At 42.3% G+C, this 22,808-nt stretch overlaps 1 protein-coding gene across 3 annotated transcripts in view; it reads right to left on the bottom strand.

The window, feature by feature from the left end:
- Positions 1-21,350, bottom strand: part of JPH4 (junctophilin 4) — a 44,932-nt gene extending 23,582 nt beyond the window's left edge. Inside the window, exons 1-4 of one of the 3 annotated variants that reach the window (XM_073575414.1) lie at positions 21,065-21,350; positions 19,380-20,092; positions 18,129-18,921; positions 16,169-16,302 (exon numbers count right to left, since the gene is read on the bottom strand). In XM_073575414.1, the coding sequence (XP_073431515.1) occupies positions 16,293-16,302; positions 18,129-18,921; positions 19,380-19,758 (1,182 nt within the window). In that variant the 5' untranslated portion in view covers positions 19,759-20,092; positions 21,065-21,350 and the 3' untranslated portion in view covers positions 16,169-16,292. Of the gene's footprint in view, positions 1-16,168; positions 16,303-18,128; positions 18,922-19,379; positions 20,093-21,046 lie in introns of those variants that run through there. The other 2 variants (XM_073575412.1, XM_073575413.1) reach the window with 2 other exon arrangements.
- Between the last annotated feature and the right edge of the window lie 1,458 nt (positions 21,351-22,808).

Raw genomic sequence — 22,808 nt, 5'->3', positions numbered from 1 at the left:
AATTGTGTTGATGTAAAGTCGACGTGTGGGAAAAGTTATTTATTAACAATTTTGTGAGACATATCTCTCTGGTTTAAGGGCATAAAAATTAAAAAAGTTTCAAAATTGCTAAATTTCCCAATTTTTTGCCAAATTTACGCTTTTTTTCACAAATAAACACAAATCATATTGAGCAAACTTTATCACTATCATGAAGTACAATATGTCACAAAAAAAAAATCTCAGAATCAGTGGGATTCGTTGAAGCGGTCAGAATTGTAAAATTTGGCTTGGCCATTAACATGTCAAAAGGATTATGCTCAGTAACCTACAGACAGTGTCAGGTTGGCGCTATTGTACTGATTAAAATAATATCTTGGTTAATGAAATCCATCTTGTGGTTGTTGCTTAATCTGTATGGGGAGGGTCTTCATGAGGTGCTGTGCTTACATATTCATCTGTATGGCTTATGACAGATCACTGATCCCTCACTGACCTGCCCCCAATTTTACATACTGAATATTATATGTACTGAAAAGAAAATTCACCTTCAGCAGCCAAGCGCTGGCCTCGGCATCTGTGATGCAGCATGATCGCATGTATAATGTGCATTAAATTATTTTATTTTCTTGTATAAATTAATTCAGAAAAAAAAAAATAATCTATCCCAAAATGGCGCTGTCCGCACCTGCGCAGTAGCATCTATAGGCGATCCAATAGATGCTACTGCGATGGTGGTGCCATCTTTTTTTTCTCTAGCAAGATGGTACCGCAGATGCCTGCGCAGTTTCATATCTCGGATCGCCGAGAGATGCTATTGCGCAGGGGCGGGCAGTGCCATTTTGGGACAGATTTTTTTTTTCACAATTTATTTATGCGAGCAAATAAAATAATAAAGTGCATATGATATTATACATGCGATCATGACTCAGAAATTTTAGGTTCCTTTTACAATGCAAATACTATCTAACTAATACAAAGGGTAAGTAAAGATCAACCACTACACATGATTTACCCTATGTAGGGAACCCATCCTTACTATTTTCTTTTACTTAATTCCTGTCATGGGCACTTGTGACTGGACACACCGCCTCCAGCAGGGCAAATTTATATGACACGCGTGACCCTGGATACACCGCCTCCAGTAGGGCGAATTTAAATAATAGAACGTGCAGCCAGATACACCGCCTCCAGCAGGCGAATTTCAGTAGTACACGTATGTCTGGATACACCGCCTCCAGCAGGGCGAATTTCAGAATAAAGAGGAAAACCAGGAAAACAATTACAATGGTGGCCCTGCGATAGGGAACGGGGACGTGGAGACCTCCTGCACTCCCCTGAGTCAGTGTCTCTACACTCCTAACGATCCCTAGGCCGGTTCCGCACCGGGCGCCGATCAGGATACCTGAAATCCCTAGCTCACCCTGAACCAATCCCTTACTAGTGAAGTGGACGGTGCAGAAACTAATCCCACCACTGCACTAAAACACACATTGAGGAAAGTGACAAGCAGGGAAACACCACTTAGCTTTGCTCTGTTGCTAATGCTCCAAGCAACAGAGTCCAACACCTGAGTGCATCTTTTCCTCCAACCGGATCAAACACCTGAGTGCAGCTTTCCAGCAACAGAGTCCCACATCTGAGTGCAGCTTTCACCATAGCTGCCACTCCACCAAGCTTTGCAAGAACTCCTCGCTGACACCATAGCTGCCACTCCACCAAGCTTTACAAGAACTCCTCGCTGACACCATAGCTGCCACTCCTCCAAGCTTTGCCAGAACTCCTCTCTGACACCATAGCTGCCACTCCAGGATTCTGACTGAGCTGCCAGGAACTCTCTCTAACTCCTTTCTTCACCAAGGATGGTTGGAAAACACCAATATCACCAACAATGAGTGAGAACACCTGACACACCTTTATAGTTAAGAGCCAGAGTCTCACACCTGTTAGAGATTCCTGTGCAATAACGCTCACCACCACTGGGGGCAAACTAGAACAAAAGACACCACTGTGTAATAACCCTAATGGCCACCGGAGGCAAAACCAACTCTAAGCAACCAGCTCAAAGGAAAAAAAAGGTTACCTATTCAAAACCTGTCATATCCAACCTGGATCATGACAATTCCCATTTGTCTTTATATATTCATTAATTCCTTCAGTCATTTTTTCCATTTTGAATTTGTCAAGTGCAAGACTGTTCAGATAGTGATTTCTTTGATTACTGCAACTGAAGGTATACTGTCGAAAAAATGCAAATACATTAAAAGAGCAGACAGGGCAATAGCGCTTACAAATGTAATTTATGCTTCCCTGCAATTTGCTCCTGGCTAAGTGTAAAATAAAAGGGAGTACAATACCTTCTCAAACACTTGGAAGCTTGCCAGCAGCTCTTCGACAAGCAAGTTATCCTTGTAAAATATATAAATCATTGAAGAGATGGTGATGAGGTGTGATAATATATGTTTAATATCATACTGTAAAAAGAGCAAGCAGTAGAAATAACACAGTCTTGGAAATATTCCCAATGGAATTTAGTGATAGAACATATTCACCAGATGCTTCTATGGACAAACCTACGTACTAACACAAGTCCTCTAAACCTCAAATCTGTAGCCCCCGCCTGCTATGCTATTAGGCCAGCGTCGGTATAAATAATTAAGTAGTGTATAGATGCTAGAGTCATTCCTTCATGACCATTTTCAATGATCAATCCATTAGGGGCATATACGGTTCTTATGACTGAATTGCTGCATTGATGTCATGCCAGATACACACTAACATCTACATTTATCATAATATTTTACCTAATAGGGGATTTTTTTTATATAATTGATATTGATACATTTAATATATGAGTGCACCTAAAAGTACTGTATAAGCATTCAAATAATTATACAGGGTGGGCCATTTATATGGATACACCTAAAAAATGGGAAAGGTTGGTGATATCAACTTCCTGTTTATGGCACATTAGTATATGGGAGAGGGAAAACTTTTCAAGATGGGTGGTGATCATGGCGACCATTTTGAAGCTGGCCATTTTTCATCCAACTTAATTTTTTCCAATGGGTTGAGGGTCATGTGACATATCAAACTTGAGAATTTCACAAGAAAAACAATGTGTTACATATGTGCCCGTATCTCAGAGAGAGCCTCGGCGGGGTACCCGTACTCATGCTGTGGTGGCCGTACCTCAGCGAGACCTCCGGCAGGGCTCCATTCCTCATGTTGTAAAGTCCGTACCTCGGCGAGACCCCCGGTGGGGCCTTCGCTCTCAGTCCGTTGCCGGCTGTCCTGCTCCTTCCCCTGCTTCCTGGTGTGCGGCCAGCACATCCCCTGGTATGAGATTAAGGCCGCGCGCGTGGTCTCTAGGTTTCTTAAAGAGACCGTGTGCATTTTTCAAAAAGAGTAATTAAAAAATGGCATCGCATTATTTGCTATTTCTGGCCCCTTCGCCATAGGGAGGGCGCCGGAGCAACGAATATCTACTGTTGCTAGTCCCAGTTCTGTGTCTGCTCTGTCTGCGTTTCTGCAGTATTCCGTCTAGTACTCTGCTTACACTGTTTATTTCCGCAGAATATCAGTGACCTGTTATTCGCCTGTCCAAGACGATGTTTGTACCGACTGCTTCAGTTCCGTCTCGTCCCGCCGCTTAGCCAGCCGAACCTCTGGACTACGCCAGTTTCACTGGAGCCAGCTTCCACCTGCATACCCGAAATTCGCTGGTTAACGTCAGTGCCAGCTTCTATCCGTATACCCGGTACCCGCCGGTCAGCTCCACCATATCTGTATATTCTGCTTACTCGTCTGTCCCGCTGGGACAGCTGCCACGTGTCCGGGGTCTAACTGGAGGTAGCACCTGTGTTCCCTAGTTATTCCATTCTGATACTGTTCGAGGGGTCTTACTACGGATACCTGGGCCTCACTAGTCACGCCCCCTTCGGAGCCCCTGATCGTGGTCCTAAGGATTCACTCAAAAAATAAACGAATGTAAACTTCACCACGTGTGCCTCCGCTTCCATTTGTTACACAATGGTGTGCTTGGTTTTAAGGTAACTTTATTATTTCATGAGTTATTTACAAGTTTCTCTTGTTTACAGCCATTGACAGGTCACAGAGGTTAATACGTGAGGAGCGGATAGAAATTGTGTTGATATCTCGTGAATGTAGTACCCGGGTCATTGCAGCAGATTTTAATGCAAGACACCCTACACAAGAAAACTGTCACCATTCCTATTTTATCTAGGTGTATCCATATAAATGGCCCACCCAAAAAAGTTTGCCTCATCACTGAACATAATGTTCTGTGTAAACTGAGGGTCCTGTTCCAATTTTTGTTTTGCCCATTCTGCAAATTCAGCGCTGTAAACAAAGAGAAACTTGTAAATAACTCATGAAAGAATAAAGTTACTTTAAAACCAAGCACACCATTGTTTTTCAAGTGAAATTCTCAGTAATTGATGTGTCACATGACCCTCTTCCCAGGGCCGCCATCAGGGCATTACTGCCTTGACTGTTGTATGGGGCCTGCATCGGGCCCCGTCACTTTCGCCGATCGGGCCCCACTGCCCATCAATTAACTGAACCTGTATCCGAGGCGCAGGCTCAGTTACTCTACTCCAATCGGAGGCTGGCAGCTGACATCAGTGTGCACGCGCCTGCATCTGATGTCATTCTCAGTCGCCGGCAGTGCGCGCTACAACGGAATTGATGGATCTTCGCTGCAGGACCGCGGCCAGGTAAGGAGAAAGTGTTTGTTTTTTTTATTTTTATTGAAAGCGGCAAGCCGGGGGAAGAATGGACATAGGGGGGCAGAATAGACGACACAGGGGGCAAAATGGAGGCACGGGGCAGAATGGACACAGGAGGGCAGAATGGACCACACGGGGGGCAAAATGGACAACACGGGGGGCAAAATAGATGACACTGGGGCAGAATGTACAACACGGGGGCAGAATGAACACCGGAGGGCAGAATGGAGGCACGGGGGCAGAATGGAGGCACGGGGGGCAGAATGGACACAGGGGGGCAGAATGGACACAGGGGGCAGAATGGACACAGGAAGGCAGAATGGAGGTACTGGGGCAGAATGGACACAGGAGGGCAGAATGGAGACGGGGCAAAATGGAGGCATGGGGCAGAATGGACACAGGAGGGCAGAATGGACACAGAAGGGCAGAATGGACACAGGGGGCAGAATGGATACACAGTGGGGCAGAATGGATGCATGGGGCAGAATGGATACAGGGGGCAGGATTGGAGACACGAGGCAGAATATGTGACACAGGAGGGGGCAGGATGGTAGACACATGGTGCAGGATCATGGGGCAGAATGGAGACAGATGGGGTGGCAGAATCATGGGACAGATGGGGCAGGATCGGGAGATCATATGGGTCATAATGTATACTCATGAGGGAAGGATGGGAGAACATATGGCTGGAGCCAGAAATTAGATACACTGGGCCAGGATGGGGGATATTAGTACCATAGGGGCTAATTAAGGGATATTATTACTGCAATGATGTATTTATTTTATGTTTCTGAGGATGCTGTTTTAAATGGGGGGTGGTCCTGTTAATGTGCAGAGCGACACTGTCGCCTTTTTTTTCTTCATCTTGGTGTAGTGTAGAAGTTGGGAAAAAATTAAGTAATGTGTTCTGCAAGCGGAGCTCTAGATAACTGTGTTATTCCCTGCAGAGACGAGCCCTGGCTGGAAGACGTGATGGCGTTCTGTGCTGGATGAAAGATGAAAAGCGAAGATAAAGGACTTCACCTAGAAACATCACTGGTGAGTCAGTGTGTTACCTGTACACTGACGCTATACACTGTATACAGAGCTTCCATTTACAATGTCACCAGTGATCACTGTATTACCTGTACACTGTCACTATATACAGAGCACCTGTGTATGTCACTTGTGATTACTGTATTTCCTGTGCACTGACACTATATACAGAGCTCCTGTGAATAATGTCATCAGTGATCACTGTATTTCCTGTACACAGACACTGCATACCAAGTACAGATCTCATGAGTATAATGGCACTTATGGTGATAGTATTGTGGTTTTTTTTTATTAATGATCAGTATTTTAGTATTCAGTCACCATGTGGTGGTAATATGTGGTCTGGTCATGGTGTGGCTGTATTTCTTCCTTGTATGTGGTATTATAGGTCAGTATGTGGTGGTAATATGTGGTCTGGACATGGTGCGGTGGTGTTTGTCCCTTTTGGATGTGATAATATTGGGCATTTTAAAAATTGAAAAATAAATAAAAATATACATAAATTGTAATGGATATTGTAGCAAATATTTAATTGGTTAGAGTAGAGTAGGGCCTGGCCAAAAGAGTCTACCTTGTTGTGGTGGTGAATTTAAAAAATTTTTTGGCTAGAGCAAGAGCTGCTGGCTATGTGTGTGATCTGGAGATGGGAACTGTTAATGTGTGATTGGTGAGAAGTGGAGTTTTTCCAAGAGAGCAGTGGCACTGTGGACAGTTCGAAAGGTGGAGGCGGGGCTGGGGTGGAACCTGGGTGGAGTCTCAAGGGGGGCCCCAAAAATGTTGTTAGTATGAGGCCCCGAAATTCCTATTGGAAGCCCTGCCTCTTCCCATTGGAAAAAATAAAGTTGAATCCAAATGGCCGACTTCAAAATGGCCACCATGGTCACCACCCATCTTGAAAAGTTTTCCTCCTCCCATATACTAATGTGCAACAAACAGGAAGTTGATATCACCAACCATTCCCATTTTATTTAGGTGTATCCATATACATGGCCCACCCTGTATAATCAAAACAGATCTTTCACTTGTTTGAGTATGTTAAACTGGCCACATCAAGGAATAGCGGTTGAGGAGATGAGTAAAACAAGTTGTTAATTTTTAATTTCTCCTCTCCATTGAGGAAAAATTAGCTTATAAAGTTTAGTTTATGATTTATGTTACAGTCCATCTGGATGATTCCAGACATTTGTCTTTGAGGGCGCACACTTCTTCACCTGCATGAGATTGACCAATCATAAGTAGGCACTGTTATGAAGATAATAAATACACACCCTCCTCTCCTTACTGCTCTCTGTAGCTACTGAGTAGAAATGAAACAGATGACGTATTTCAATACAAACTTTTCCAGATATTCTCATCTCATGGCAGTCAGTGTGGGGGGGGGGGTCGATAAAAACAGACAGCACTATAAGATGAGATCTGGAAGTGTCTGTAATGATACATAAGTTAATTCAACTGTATCTCTACAGTAGCTGCAGAGCAGGGCTGGCTTCAGGTTTTTGTGGGCCCCCGGGCGAAAGAGTCTCAGTGGGTCCCTTTAACACATACCACAATCATGATGCACAGATATGGCAGAGAAATAAATATATAGTACAATGCCAAAGATTTCACTTACTTCTTACATTACGTGAGTGATATCTATTGTAAATTCTACAATAGGTCAGAAACCAGACAGTATAGTATTCCATACAGTATTATGGACACCACATAGTGCTCAATACAGAATAATTAGCTCCATATATTGCTCCTAACAGAACAATGAGCCCCATGTAATGCTCTATACACTATAAGTCCTATATATGGCTCCATACAGTATGAGCCCCATATATTGCTCATAACAGAATAATGAGCCCCATATATTATTCCATGCAGTATATAATAGGCCCCATATATTGCTCAATACAGTATAATGAGCCCCACATATTGCTCCATACTGTATAATGGGCCACATATACTGCACCATAAAGAATAATGGACCCCATATATTGCTCCATGCAGTATAAAATAGGCCCCATATATTGCTCCATAAAGAATAATGAGCCACATTTAATGCTCCATACAATATAATGAGCCCCATATATTGTTCATTAAATAATGGGTCACATTGCACCCTTATAAAGTCATTTTCCTCCTATATAGTCCTCCATATAATATTATGAGCAGCACATAGTCCTCAACACTATATTATAGATACCACATAGTCCTCCATACAGTATTATGGGGACCACATAGTCCTCCATACAGTATTATAGGTACCACATAGCCCACCATACAGTATTATGGACACCACACAGTCCTCCATACAGTATTATAGGTACCGCATAGTCCGCCATACAGTATTATGGGCACGACACAGTCCTCCATACAGTATTATAGGTACCACATAGTCCTCCATACAGTATAATGGGTACCACAGTATTATAGGCACCACATACCATAGGTACTCAGCTGACGGCTCCCTTTCCCATCATTGCTTTCAAAAAGTTGAAAGTACGATACGCAACGTGTTCTGCCGCCATTGGCAGTAAGCCTCTGCCCACCAGGGACTACCACTGCACTTTATGCACAAGCTCAGCACACTTAGGTATATACTCCCCCTCAATGACTTCTTCCTTCCCACCTCAGGCATACCATTAACCTTGACCTTGCATTTCTTATTTTTTACCTACTTAAGCATCCATACAAACCATCTTTACCCTTTATTAACTGGGAGACCCTGATTTGTATCTATGCAAGTTCATTTATTTTCACTTATTTTCCTTGATCTCTGTTTATTTGCATTGAAGTATGTTTATTTACCGTGATCGCTGTTTTTATCAAGAGGTAGTATGGACGTTTGCCTGAGGATCTAGTCATCTTACCATATTGTGACATGTACAGCATAATGTTTGCTGCTATACCTATAAATGCTCCAGAGACACCCTTTTGGGTCTATCTATTATATATATTGTCTATATGTGTTCTCTAACAGTATGCTTATTTCATCCCCTCTCCTCCAGAGCATCTTTATTAAAAGACCCGGGACCTAGTCAAAACGTTATGTCATATCTATAATTTGCACTTTATGCTTACTCTGAGCTTATGTCCAGCTGCAGTTTAATATTGAAATAAAAAGAAATTTCATTCATCACAAGAGCGTGCTGTGAATTTACCCTCCTTTAACCTGCACATCAACTCTACTACTGTGTGTACTTTTTAAAGGGGTTTTCAGGTGAGATAGGGGAAAAAGATAGGGGAGTCCAACTGCTGGCCCTGCACCGATGGGCAGAATGAGGCACTTTCTTGGAGCTGCTGAGTGTTTCATTCTGTTTTTTCCAGCAGCCTCATAGAGAATCAATGGAGAATTCGACCTTGTTGGCAGTGGATTACTCACGATACTCTCCATGCGTGTGACAATAGAGCTTCTTTATTCAGGAACAAACAGGAACAATATACTGTATGATAAGCTTAATAGATCAAGAATAAATCATTTGTGTGTCTCTATCTGTGTAGCATCTACAGCAGGCTGCATCTCTCATACACTGACACAGGAAAAACAGGAAATACAGTCACATGCTATCCCTGTGTGAGCCTCTGGGAGTTTTTTTTCCTAATTTTATAAACAGCATACAAATCTAGCAACTAAACACTCAGACAGGAATGGAGTTGTTGCACCAAGCACATTCCAACAGACCTGCCTCCTCCATTTAGTAACGAGGTTAGAAGTGCCTCGTTAGGGATGAAAATTCCCAGTTCTGCCTATCTATGTGGGTCCCATTGGTTGGATTCCCACCAATTAGTATATTACCTGGACCAGCCCTCTTTTTTTAAATATAAGGGGGGCAGGGGGAATTTGGACTATGGCTTTTCCCTATGAGAAAAGAAAATGGTCACTTATGACCATTGTATTACAGGAAATCAAACTGTTCTCAAATATTGTTACCAAATTCTTTCATGTTTTAGGTAGTGGGTACTGCAAATTATCTACTGCCTGTGTGTCTGGTCATGTGCAATCTAAAGAAATCTCCATAATTTATCTCCAGGGGATTCATGGTTTGGAATGATACCATCACCTCAACATATTGTGCTCTTCTCTCCAACATTGTCATTAATCTTAATTTATTTTCTTGGCATAAAAGCACTTAGAGCATCAACAATAAATGATTTCTGCAATTTTGTCTGCGCAGCAATTACAATTGTTATAGTTCAGGAAGCTTGAAAGGGAAAAAGATAAAAAAGGAAAAAACACACTTAAGGAATTAGCCATCCTATCAATTTGTGAAATCCGTCAACATGTGACTCATCATCCACCTCACTTACAGAGTCTGTTTGTTTTTAACGTTGCATGTTACCCTTTGTCATACATTAAAGGGAATTCATCAGCATGTACAATTGGGCTTTAATTTGGTTGATCTGTTTTTTTCAGTTTTCATGTGAATATTGACATTAAAATAATCTGGAAATTACAGTTCTCACACTGGCCTCTAGAGCGGTGACAGTAAGCTGATATTTCCAACTTTCTGTAGCTCACTGGCACAGGATGAAGAAACCTGCCTGCTATGAGAACTCCGCTGTCTGCCTAAGCCCATGTGAAGAATATGTGCAATCTCCATACTCCGGATATCATCTGCGCATGCTGGGTCACAGCAGGAGAAGCATGTGGTTAGAAGCAATGTAACGCACCAGAGATCAGGCTACATGGGTATGCTTGATATTGAAAAAAGGATGCATTTTTGGAAATTAATTCTATTTGAAAAGTGTATGTTTTTTCCAAAATATTTTAGATTGGAAGTATTTCTTATTGTGGTAAAACCCCTTTAATTAGAACACATTTTGATACTCAATAAACTTGTATACAGAGGACCATAAAACAACTGGAGGTTTGTAGACAAGGTCGTACTGACAAATCTCACAGATGTGGGCTAATTGGACTATTTTCACCAATTGTTCCTTTATAAGGGAATCTGTCAGCAAGTTTTTACTATGTAATCTGAAGACACCGTGAGGAGGGGGTTAAAACACAGATTTCAGCATTACTTCTCTTATGAAGCTCATCGCTAATGTGATAGCTGTAACTGCTTCTCTTTGGTGAGGCTGTGATGTTAGGTGGTATTGATAATGTTGCTACTTGTAACTGCTTTTCCAGATTTGTGTCGGTCTAGAGCAGGGTTCCCCAACTCCAGTCCTCAAGGCCCACCAACAGGTCATGTTTTCAGGATTTCCTTAGTATTGCCCAGGTGATAATTGCATCACCTGTACAATACAAGGGAAATCCTGAAAACATGACCTGTTGGTGGGCATTGAGGACTGGAGTTGGGGAACCCTGGTCTAGCGCAAAGGCAAATATTTCCAATTATAAGTTTTGTAAAAAACTTGCAGCGGTAAGTCGTACTGAACACAGATATACAGTGCCTACAAGTAGTATTCAACCCCCTGCAGATTTAGCAGGTTTGATAAGATGCAAATAAGTTAGAGCCTTCAAACTTCACACAACAGCAGGATTTATTAACAGATGCATAAATCTTACAAACCAAAAAATTATGTTGCTCAGTTAAATTTTAATAAATTTTAAACATAAAAGTGTGGGTCAATTATTATTCAACCCCTAGGTTTAATATTTTGTGGAATAACCCTTGTTTGCAATTACAGCTAATAATCGTCTTTTATAAGACCTGATCAGGCCGGCACAGGTCTCTGGAGTTATCTTGGCCCACTCCTCCATGCAGATCTTCTCCAAGTTATCTAGGTTCTTTGGGTGTCTCATGTGGACTTTAATCTTGAGCTCCTTCCACAAGTTTTCAATTGGGTTAAGGTCAGGAGACTGACTAGGCCACTCCAACACCTTGATTTTTTGCCTCTTGAACCAGGCCTTGGTTTTCTTGACTGTGTGCTTTGGGTCGTTGTCTTGTTGGAAGATGAAATGACGACCCATCTTAAGATCCTTGATGGAGGAGCGGAGGTTATTGGCCAAAATCTCCAGGTAGGCCGTGCTATCCATCTTCCCATGGATGCGGACCAGATGGCCAGGCCCCTTGGCTGAGAAACAGCCCCACAGCATGATGCTGCCACCACCATGCTTGACTGTAGGGATGGTATTCTTGGGGTCGTATGCAGTGCCATCCAGTCTCCAAACGTCACGTGTGTGGTTGGCACCAAAGATCTCGATCTTGGTCTCATCAGACCAGAGAACCTTGAACCAGTCTGTCTCAGAGTCCTCCAAGTGATCATGAGCAAACTGTAGACGAGCCTTGACATGACGCTTTGAAAGTAAAGGTACCTTACGGGCTCGTCTGGAACGGAGACCATTGCGGTGGAGTACGTTACTTATGGTATTGACTGAAACCAATGTCCCCACTGCCATGAGATCTTCCCGGAGCTCCTTCCTTGTTGTCCTTGGGTTAGCCTTGACTCTTCGGACAAGCCTGGCCTCGGCACGGGAGGAAACTTTCAAAGGCGGTCCAGGCCGTGGAAGGCTAACAGTAGTTCCATAAGCCTTCCACTTCCGGATGATGCTCCCAACAGTGGAGACAGGTAGGCCCAACTCCTTGGAAAGGGTTTTGTACCCCTTGCCAGCCTTGTGACCCTCCACGATCTTGTCTCTGATGGCCTTGGAATGCTCCTTTGTCTTTCCCATGTTGACCATGTATGAGTGCTGTTCACAAGTTTGGGGAGGGTCTTAAATAGTCAGAAAAGGCTGGAAAAAGAGATAATTAATCCAAACATGTGAAGCTCATTGTTCTTTGTGCCTGAAATACTTCTTAATACTTTAGGGGAACCAAACAGAATTCTGGTGGTTTGAGGGGTTGAATAATAAATGACCCTCTGAATAAACTTTTCACAATTTAAAAAAAAATTAAACAAAGAAATAACATTCTTTTTTGCTGCAGTGCATTTCACACTTCCAGGCTGATCTACAGTCCAAATGTCACAATGCCAAGTTAATTCCGAATGTGTAAACCTGCTAAATCTGCAGGGGGTTGAATACTACTTGTAGGCACTGTATATTACACTGGGGGGTCTCCTCACAGTAGGAAACTCATCATTGTTCACATTACATTTATAAAACTCAAACAGTGGGAGATCTACCATATACATCACATAGGAGACACCTAGACTGCTGTAATACATCATATAGGAGACATCAAGACTGCTGTATATACATCAAGCAGACAAAAGGCTGCAGTATATTCATAACAGGAGACATGGGGCAGTGGTATAGACATCACACGAGACATGGGGCTGAGGTATAGTTACCACAGTAAACATGGGGCTGTAGAATAGACATCACGGGAGATTCTAGGACTGCAGTATATACATCACAGTAAACATTGGACTGCAGCATAGTCATCACAGCAGACATGGGGCTGTGGTATATACATCACAGGAGACATGAAATGCGGTACAGGCATCACAGGAGGAGACATGGGGCTGGGGTATAAAGACATCACAGGAACAAGGAGCTGCAGTATAGATGTCACTGCAGACGCGCTACTGTGGGACGAGAGCGCATTGCCCGCGAACTCTAACCACAAAGTACGTCCTGACGCTGGCACTGGCCAGTGGTAGGATACAATCTTTCATTGCATATGCCGCAGCATTCAGTAGTGAGCGCTGCATGCACGTGCTCGTAGACTAAGAAGAAATTAAAGGGCTGGCAGCCAGCAAAACGCAGAGTCGGCCCAAGTACTGCAATTCCTGGAAATCCGTGCTTTAAGAAAGAGCTCTGATAACTGTACTGTAGTTGTAGTCAGTCCTTTACCTTTGTGCTCATCACATGACCAGGTCAAATTTTCTATTAAATGCCTACAAATATAGAGATTGCTGTATTTTAGCCATTTCGACTAACTTTCCACAACGAATATTTAGTAAGTTTTTGATTTTGCAGATTTTCTGCTGAATTTCTGCAACTACTACGTAAATTAGGTAACGAGTTTTTATCGCATTTTTTTAGCTGCATTTTTTGTTTTTTTTTTGGTATATCTTGTTTTTAGATATAATTGCTTTGTTTTGGATACTTCCTGCTACTTAGCTTTTTTTTAAAACTTTATTGACATTGTGTGGAATACATGCGTTTATATTGCATTTCCACTGTGGAAACGCAGAAACATTGCATAAGTGTTTTTTTTATCTATGGATTTTCCTCATTTCATCCAGGCTTATGGGAAAAGCTCTAAATTGAATGCATATTTACAGTAAGAGTAATTGTCATGTTGCAGATTTCAAAATCACACCACAAATCAAGTTCCCAAGAGTAGAAAAAAAGCACAGTGTGAATGAGATTTCTATAAATCCCATACATTTTGCTAGAACTGTAAAACGCTGTGTTTTTTATATAATATGTAATTTTTATTCAAACAACATGGACAACAGTACAGATATATAAATACTTTGCATGAGCAGAAACAGTTATTTGACAATCTGTATGTCATAGGAAAAATACGGTTTAACTAACAGAGTCAAACCCAATAATATAACACAAATATTAACCAATACAGAACAATGCAGTGGTACAGGTGTAATAAGGTAATACGAGATAGAAGTAATACGTCATCATTAACAGGTAGACAGGTATTGAAGTCGATTAATATTAAAATTACAAAGTGGGTCCGGATGAGGGACATGGCAGCACTTAGGACGGGGGTCATCTAACTGTAGATGTTACTCAGGGCAGACGGATGGGAATAAAGGCTAGTTGGAGAGCAGGTAAAGGTCAGGAAACATCAGAGGGCTCTATTGAGCGTATTTTTGTCTCCATGAGGATCAGGCCTTTAAGAAAAATGGATGTGAGTGAGACTCCCAACTTGAGAGCTCTTCTAATCTATATATAAGTTTTACTGTCTCAATCCATTCGGGTAAGGAGGGAGGAGATGGGTCCCTTCAATGGGTTGAGATAAGATGCTTAGCAGCGCTTAGCAGCAGAGCCAAGGGTTCATGTTTCTTCAGTTTGTAATCAGATGAGGGACATGAAAGCAGAACCTCCTTAGGGGAAAGGGTTTTAGTAGTTAGTTTAAGGTCTTTTAATGTTTTGTTGACCCCCGACCAAAATTCAAGAAGTTGAGGACAGGACCAGTATATGTGTGACATATTGCCCATTCCTAAGCCGCACCTCCAACATAATTTTGATTTAGTTAGTCCAAGATGGTAAAGAAACTCGGGCTTTCTATACCATCTCGTAAAGATTTTGTACGCATTTTCTTGTAGCAACGTGCATCTAGAAAAGCCTTTTGAGGTGGTTAGGATGTTGTACACCTCTAGATCAGTTAACGAAATGTCTAGTTCTTTTTCCCAAGAGAGGAGGCATACTGGTTTTGATACGGCGGGAGGGGAAATGATGTTTTTGTATATCTTGGAAAGCAATTTGGGAAAAGGCATTCGGAATTTCAACAGTAATTCACTCCAAGTCCAGTCTCTGGTCTTAGTAAATTTAGCATTAAATTGTTTTAGAGTTTCCAAGGCATGGATTTCTTGTAGGAAGTTCTTAGGGTGAATGTGGGAGTTTGTAGGCCAGATGTCTAAAGGAGAAATGTTGCCTAAAGGTACTGTCACACTTAGCGATGTACCAGCGATCCCGACCAGCGATATGACGCGGTCAGGATCGCTGGTACATCGCTAAGTGGTCGTTAGTGAGCTGCCACACACGCAGATCTCACCAGCGACATCGCTGGGTACAGGGGTCGCTACTTACCTGTCACACTAGGCGATCCTGCGTCCTCCCGCCTGGCTCCACGCGTCGCTCGTCACCACAGAAGGAAGCGCCGCAGGAAGCTGACGACGAGAAACAATCCTGGACGTTCTCGCGCGATCAGCGATAACCAGCGGGGGAGAGGGTTGTAGGTAAGTATCACACACAGCGATATCGCTATAACGTCACAAGTTATAGCGATATTGCTAGCGATATCGCTTAGTGTGACAGTACCTTAAGTCTAGTTGGGAAATTGCCCGAGAAGGCAGACGGTGCCAAAGGTTAAATGTATCAGTATAATTGGGATTAAGAAGATACGGAATGACACTAGTAGGAGTCACTGCGGAAAGTCTATCATCTGTGAATTTGGGTTTAGATAGGTCATTTTTGATTTTAAAGGCTGTCAGGGTGATTGGGTCTAGCTTCAGATGGGGAGGGGGAATTATATCATTCCATATGTACTGGTGCATGTTATTTTCGAGTAGAAGAAGTTCTAAATTATTATGTTGTGAGGACTGATAAGCTGAAGCGAGTTTTAACCATCTACTCATATGTATCGCTTTATGATATGAGGTAAAATCTGGGACACTTAAGCCTCCTGATGGTCTCAGAAGAGTAAGGAGTCTGTGAGAGAGTTTTTTAAACGCTGTGTTTTTTTAGCACGGATACATGCAGAGGAAAAAACGCATAAAATATTAATTGAAGGGACTTAGTCTTATCCGATGGATTACCATAGCAGCCGGGCTCTACTAAAGGCCCCCATCACCACCATTTTTGCATTCCCATGCAGTCTAGCCTGTGCCTGGTCTTCTTAGGAGATTGTCACACTTGCTTTATATTGCCATACCAAAGTTTTTCAGTATAAGCAATCAAATAATCCTGAAATAAATAAGTGAATGTTAATAAAAAAAGTTAAAAAATAAAAATCGAAAAGTTTGATTTTTGTTTCCCAATTTAAAAAAATAAAAAAATTAAAAATGATAATAAAAAATATATTTGGTATCACAGTGTCTGCAAAAGTCTGATGTATGAGTATTTCAAATTAATTAACCTGAACAGAAAACATTGTACAGAAAAAAAATGAGAAAAGCCTGAATTATAATTTTTTGGTTTTCACGCATCTCCAAAAATAGGGAGTAGAAGCTAAAAAAAAAATGTTGAATGTACCCCAAGATTGTACCAATAAAAACTACAGCTTGTCACACCAAAAACAAACCCTCATACAGCCTCATTAAGGGAGAGATAAAGAAAAAAACCTTACGAGTCTTAGAAAATGGACACACAAACCAATATTTTTTCTTACAAAGTTTATATCTTTTTTACCACTAAAATGTAAAAAAGCTATCCAAGCTATACCATTGTGATTGAACATGGAGAATTATGTTCATCCAATGAACACTATAAAAACAATGACAGAGTTACATTTTCTCACAATTTGACCTCTCATGGATTTTTTTTTCCCATCTCAAGGAACAAGCACTCATATGGCTATGTCGACCAAAAAATAAAAAAAGTTATGACTATTGGATAAAGTGGAGGAAAAAAGCACAGAAACAAAAATGGGCTCAGATAGGAAGGGGTTAAACTCAAAGACTGACTGTGCGATCTTCAGGCATCATATAGTCTTATAATTTGATCTGCAGTAACATTTTATGAGGTGAGGTTGATGCACAGCCATGGCAGCACAATTGGGTACTTGTCAGGTATCCGGCTGTGAGAGACCTTCGGGGCACACATTGGAAAAGAGTGCGCCACTTCTTATTGGTTAAACCATCGTCTGGCCAAACAGTTATCTCCCTGCCTTTTCTTATGGCACAAGCCAGAAATGAATATCTCGAATCAAATACATCTGATCCTCCTTTTGCAGACTTATGGCATTTGCTTTAGTTGAGGGGCACCCATAGGTATATTTTTGGCTGGAACCTCCTACATTAATAGTGTATGGGCAGTCTGCGTCTGACTTCTCTATCATGTTACGCACAGCACTCAATGAGCCCTGTGTACACAGCGGAGGATGTTCTGCATCTTCCTCTCTAGGACCCGGTGACTTCTCATGTGATCTGTGAAATGACAGCCCTGAATCAGACTACCAATAACAAGGCCGTCTTCCCTTGTAACTAGGGCTGGTAGGATAGCTCCAGATACAAAGGAAATATGTGAACAACAAGGTGATCCTATCACACAGAGGAAAATAATCTTGATAGTCCACCTTTTAATAAGTTATAGGTGATATAACATCACATACATACTATTGATGCCTGCTCATTAAGTCCAAAAAATCTTTAAATGACTTTATTCAGTTCTTTAAAATTGATAGCCAACCCTAAGTAAAGATTGGTGGTGGTCTAACTCACAGCAACCCCACCGCTTAGAGTGGAGCCGTGCATGGTATAAAATCAAGGGGACTTGTGCTCACTGTGTTCCAAAGCATCTATTTTGAAGAACTAGAAAGCAAGATTAATTATTTGCTATCTAGCCTGTTATTAACAGTTTATTAGGAAATTGCTATTTATCCAATAACAAATCCATTGTTGTATGTAAAGCCAAAACTGCCTTTGCTTTAAGAAATCTAACAAAGTTTTGTGAACCTTGTTCAGTTCTGCTTGGGAAAAATTCCATTTATGGGTTAAAAAACAATATCATACAAATAAAGACTATTGTTTGGGAGAACTGTTGTGTCAGTAGCATCTTCTAGTTACACTTACCTGGCTAGTGCCATCTCTTGCTTCTGTCTTGCTGTAACCTCTGCTCTTCTTGCAGCATCTACAGCTCTTTCCACCTTCTCTCTCCCTTTTCCTCTTCGTAGTGGAAACAGACTCTTGACTTTTCCACTGGCCAACATGTTCATTTTGTATTTTCCCTCTTCACGTGACCCATCAGGATACGTGGTTCTACCATAGCCATGCCGTCGATTTCGCAACCATTCTCCTTCGTAACAAAGGCCGTTGGACCTTCGACTTACCCCATACCCACTGCGCCGGTCACCCTTCCATTCACCAGCATAAGTCTCTGTTTCCCATGCAGCAATTGGCAACTCAGATTCTGTTTCCGCTACACTAGCACTTGAACCATCCTGACTGGCACTTGACCCCAAAGATCCTCCAGCACCTCTTGTTTCACTTCTTATAGAACTGCGTTGGCTATCTCGACCACTTGAAGGTGCTTTGGTGTCTGATCCACGATGTAATCGGAAACCACTGAGTATGAGAGAACGTGTGAAAAAAAAGCCTCTTTTCTTGGGCTTACCACTGCCTCCAGGTCCTGGGCCATCTGATCCAACCCCTCTAACTTTCAGTACAAAACCTCCTCGTGAGCCAGAGGCTGGACTTCCTGGCAGCAGTTCTGGGTTGGCATGAGAATGGGGACCAGGTGAATGTGGCAAGGAATTCAGGGTTGGTGTTCTAGGAGAACGTAGAAGTGCAGCTTGGTGATATGGGACACTTTGTCGCACCCCATATCCATGACGTTTACCAGTCTGCCACTGTCCTTGATATGTACCTGCAGGGAAGAAAAGGACTTAAAAGTCATATCGGCATAAAATTCATTGGTTATTATGCAGATCTTTGCTGTAGTACTTGAGTAGTTATTCCAAACATGGCATGTTATTACCTAATCATAGTATTGGTGATAACTTGCTGATTGCTGGGGGGTACACCACCACTATGGCAGTACCATACACTGTGAATGAAGCGGTGGTGCATACGCATAGCCATAACTCCATTTAAATTATGTATTGCAAAGTTGGGACTGGTATAAAGTTATCACATATTCTAAGGATAGGTGATAACTTGACATATTAGGAATAATATTTTAATAATAGAATTATCAAAGTATATTGTGACAGGTTCATTTTACCAAAGCAGAGAATGTTTTTCACTTTGCAACGTTTATGGACTTTGTCATATGTGTTAGACAGTAAGTAAAATCCATTAAAATATAGATGATTGATGTCTTACCTCCATCTGAATATGTCTCAACACCATATCCATCCTGCTGTCCATCTGTCCATAAGCCTTCATATCGTGCTCCGGAGAGGCTCTCTCTCATTCCAAGCCTTCCTTTTAATCCATGTGTCCACTCGCCTCGATACAGCCATCGCCCTTTGTGCTCTTCACCCAGCCCATTTCTTTTGCCTTGGTCCCAGTATCCCCGATATGTGTTACCACTGGGCCACGTATAAACTCCCAGAGATTCGAATCCATTACTCCAAAGGCCACTGTATTCTCCTTGCCTCGTAGGGCCTTTGCATACGCCATATCCATGAGCTCGACCCTCATGCCAGTCTCCCACATAACATCCACCATCTGAAAACCCAAATGTTCCCCCGCTGAACATGCAAAAGCCGGTCTCACATCGATCTCGTCCGACCCCCAGTTTGCCTCTTAATTGCCTATTCCACAATCAATGCATATTTAGTTTCTCTGTCTCCTATGGAGTTCACCCATTGATGTATAAAGAGTTGGATTCATGTATAAACTCAGTCTATTTAATTGCTCTTTGTCACCTTTTTCCTCCAAGGCGTTTCTATAAATGCAAGATTTTGCAGCTTTATATTTCTTTTTTACCTGTCCCTATACCGGTGTGTCCATTATCCAAGTAGAAGCTCTTATCCAGTCCCTAATGGTCTCTCGAAGTCAATCTCAGTTCGGTCATGTGACTACTAAAATACCTAAAAAAGAGAAAACATGACAGTTACACTAAATACTATACATGGTTCACTGAGTTTACACTTTGTTGTCAATGCAGTGAGAATGGAAATCCACATTATTTGTCAAGCTCTAATAGGGGATCCTGGGGGTCAAACTTCATCTATTTCTATTTTACTATTGGTTCAGAAGATTATTCACTTCACCAGACAATATGTAAATTATTAATGAGGCATAGTAAAAACGAAAAATGACTGACAGTATGATTATGAGCAGACTTTGGGGAGCCTAACAAAGAAAACAATTTAGTCAGTGTAATATCCAAATGTAGAAATGTCAAGGTTTACGGTATAATGGGCATATATGGTGTGTCATGGTAATACATACAATAGCATGGCTCATCCAAGGGATACGCATATTATCTAAAATGTGTCTGCCAGCCTGAAAACAAAGCAAAACACTACTATTTCTAGGTCACTGACATGCATGTATGTACAGAACACATGCAAATAGTGCAGAAAACAAGCTAAATAGACATTATTATGAATAGCAACATATTGGCAGGTATTGATTACAGTGAGTGCACACAGGGGGATTATCAGATGGGCACATATTCATCCCGGGGTAGGAAATACCCAAGATAACGTGGCAATTAGCCCAGATATAGCGTGCAGCACGGAGTGGAACCACAATCACACACCTATGTACATGAAACCCAGGATAAGGTGGCAATGAGCCCAGATATAGCATGCAGCACGGAGTGGAACCACACTCATACACCCATGTACATGATACCCAGGATAAGGTGGCAATGAGCCCAGATATAGCATGCAGAACGGAGTGGAACCACACTCATACACCCATGTACATGATACCCAGGATAAGGTGGCAATGAGCCCAGATAAAGAGTGCAGCACGGAGTGGGACCGCAATCACACACCTATGTACATGGCACACATTACAATCCGCTCACTCACACATAGCTCCTCACTCACCTCTCTGTGCTTATAGATGCAGGTTTGAGACGGCTGGAGGGGGTGGAGGATGGAAAGGAGGAGGAGAGCTAAATATGGAGGGGCTTCTGTCAGGGTGGAGATGTGCAAAGAGGGATAGTGGTGGCCAGGAGGGGGAGGTGTGCTGGAAGTTTGGAGCATTTATGATATCCAGTCACTGGTAAAGATGTGCTGTGGGCGAAGGAGAGATGATGGGTGGGGGTGGAAGAAGGATAGCTACGGGGAGGGATGTTGGGGTCATTTGAGGTGACTAAATATACACCGATGCCCAGGTTGCAGGGCACCTTGTTAGCTTGGCACAGTGTAAAAGTTATCAATTGAATATTAGCTATATGAAACCTATGAGCATGCTACAACTAAATGCATGTATCTTTAGCAATAAATGCAGGTTTAGGTGGATCATCTGCCATTATTTACCTATGTATACACACACACTGTAGTGTATACAGCTCTGCTCATCAGCACACAGCCTTCTTTTTCTCCCTAGCAACATCTTGCAGCTGGCCCCCGACTACCATCTCCATGGTAGCAGAAGGAAGAGAGAGGCAGTCCCATGGAAACAGTTGCCATGGAAAAGAGGGCTGCAGCATCCCCTGCTATCTTGTTACATGCACACTGACAGACATAAACATGGATACAGCTAAGTAGGCTCATAAATTCTAATCAGGCCTGCCATGTTCTCCGGGATGGATTCTCATTTATTCACCTGTGAATGATGCTGCTAGCGTGCAGGACGCTGATGTGATGGTTACCGAGATGTCTTCATTTGCACAAGGAGTAATATGTACATTTTATAGGTCTGGATTGTGGACAGTGTCTTTTATACAAATTAAAGAATGAACGAATGTAATGTAAATATGCTGGAATTACCGTACTTGTACAGTATATACCTAAAATATGCATTGGTTAAAGGGGCATGCCAGGGAGTATTTTTAAATGCCTTCTTCTTCTTGATGATGCTCACCATCTTCAATCCCCTGCTGCTCTCATTTTGGCAATCATCTGGTCCCCACTTACTGGTCCTGTGCCCAACACACCAGAAATGGTGGGAAATGCCTGCCAAGCCAATCACAGGCTGAAAGGGGCACCACTGCACTGGATTGGCTGAATGATTTCCAGTGTGTGTCGAGGATGGGACCGGCGAGCACCAGAATGAAACCTGCAGAATCCATGAGGTTGGGTATCATTTAGTTTATTATATTGAAACAGTGTGAGGCATTTACAGCACCACTATAGTGTTTGCTGTTTTATTTCAAGGCCGGAGTGGTGCCACTAATGCTAGTTCCCTGCCCCTAGTGTTGTATTATACCTACCAGCCGTTTGTCACAACCACTCATTGTAAGCGTGACAGACGGCCTCAATGCAGAGGGAGTATCAGTCAGGGACGGAGGCGCGGTTACAGTGGCCGATCTGTATACTCAGAGCGGTGACTGAACCGGCTCCACCCCTATGACTGAATACAGAATGGTGGGGAGAACAAAGATCATTTACTCCCCGCTGCATTCAGCTGTATGCAGGCACTGGGCAGCATTATAACGCTGTTAACCTGCCAATTTACCGCATATCTTCAGGTCAACAGCGTTATTTCTAGTGACAGGTTCCCTTTAAATCTGTTTATGTAAGCACATTGTGACAAATGTGTCTTACTGTATATTGCTGCTCTCATAGTCTTACAAGAGTTGTCCAAATTTGGGTCCTTGTATATATTATTGAGATTTGTATATTG

Source organism: Dendrobates tinctorius, unplaced genomic scaffold (assembly GCF_039654945.1).
Source record: "Dendrobates tinctorius isolate UK_male_01 unplaced genomic scaffold, ASM3965494v1 ptg000044l, whole genome shotgun sequence".
Taxonomy (NCBI): Eukaryota; Metazoa; Chordata; class Amphibia; order Anura; family Dendrobatidae; genus Dendrobates; species Dendrobates tinctorius.
This window is presented reverse-complemented; position numbering and strand designations above follow the sequence as displayed.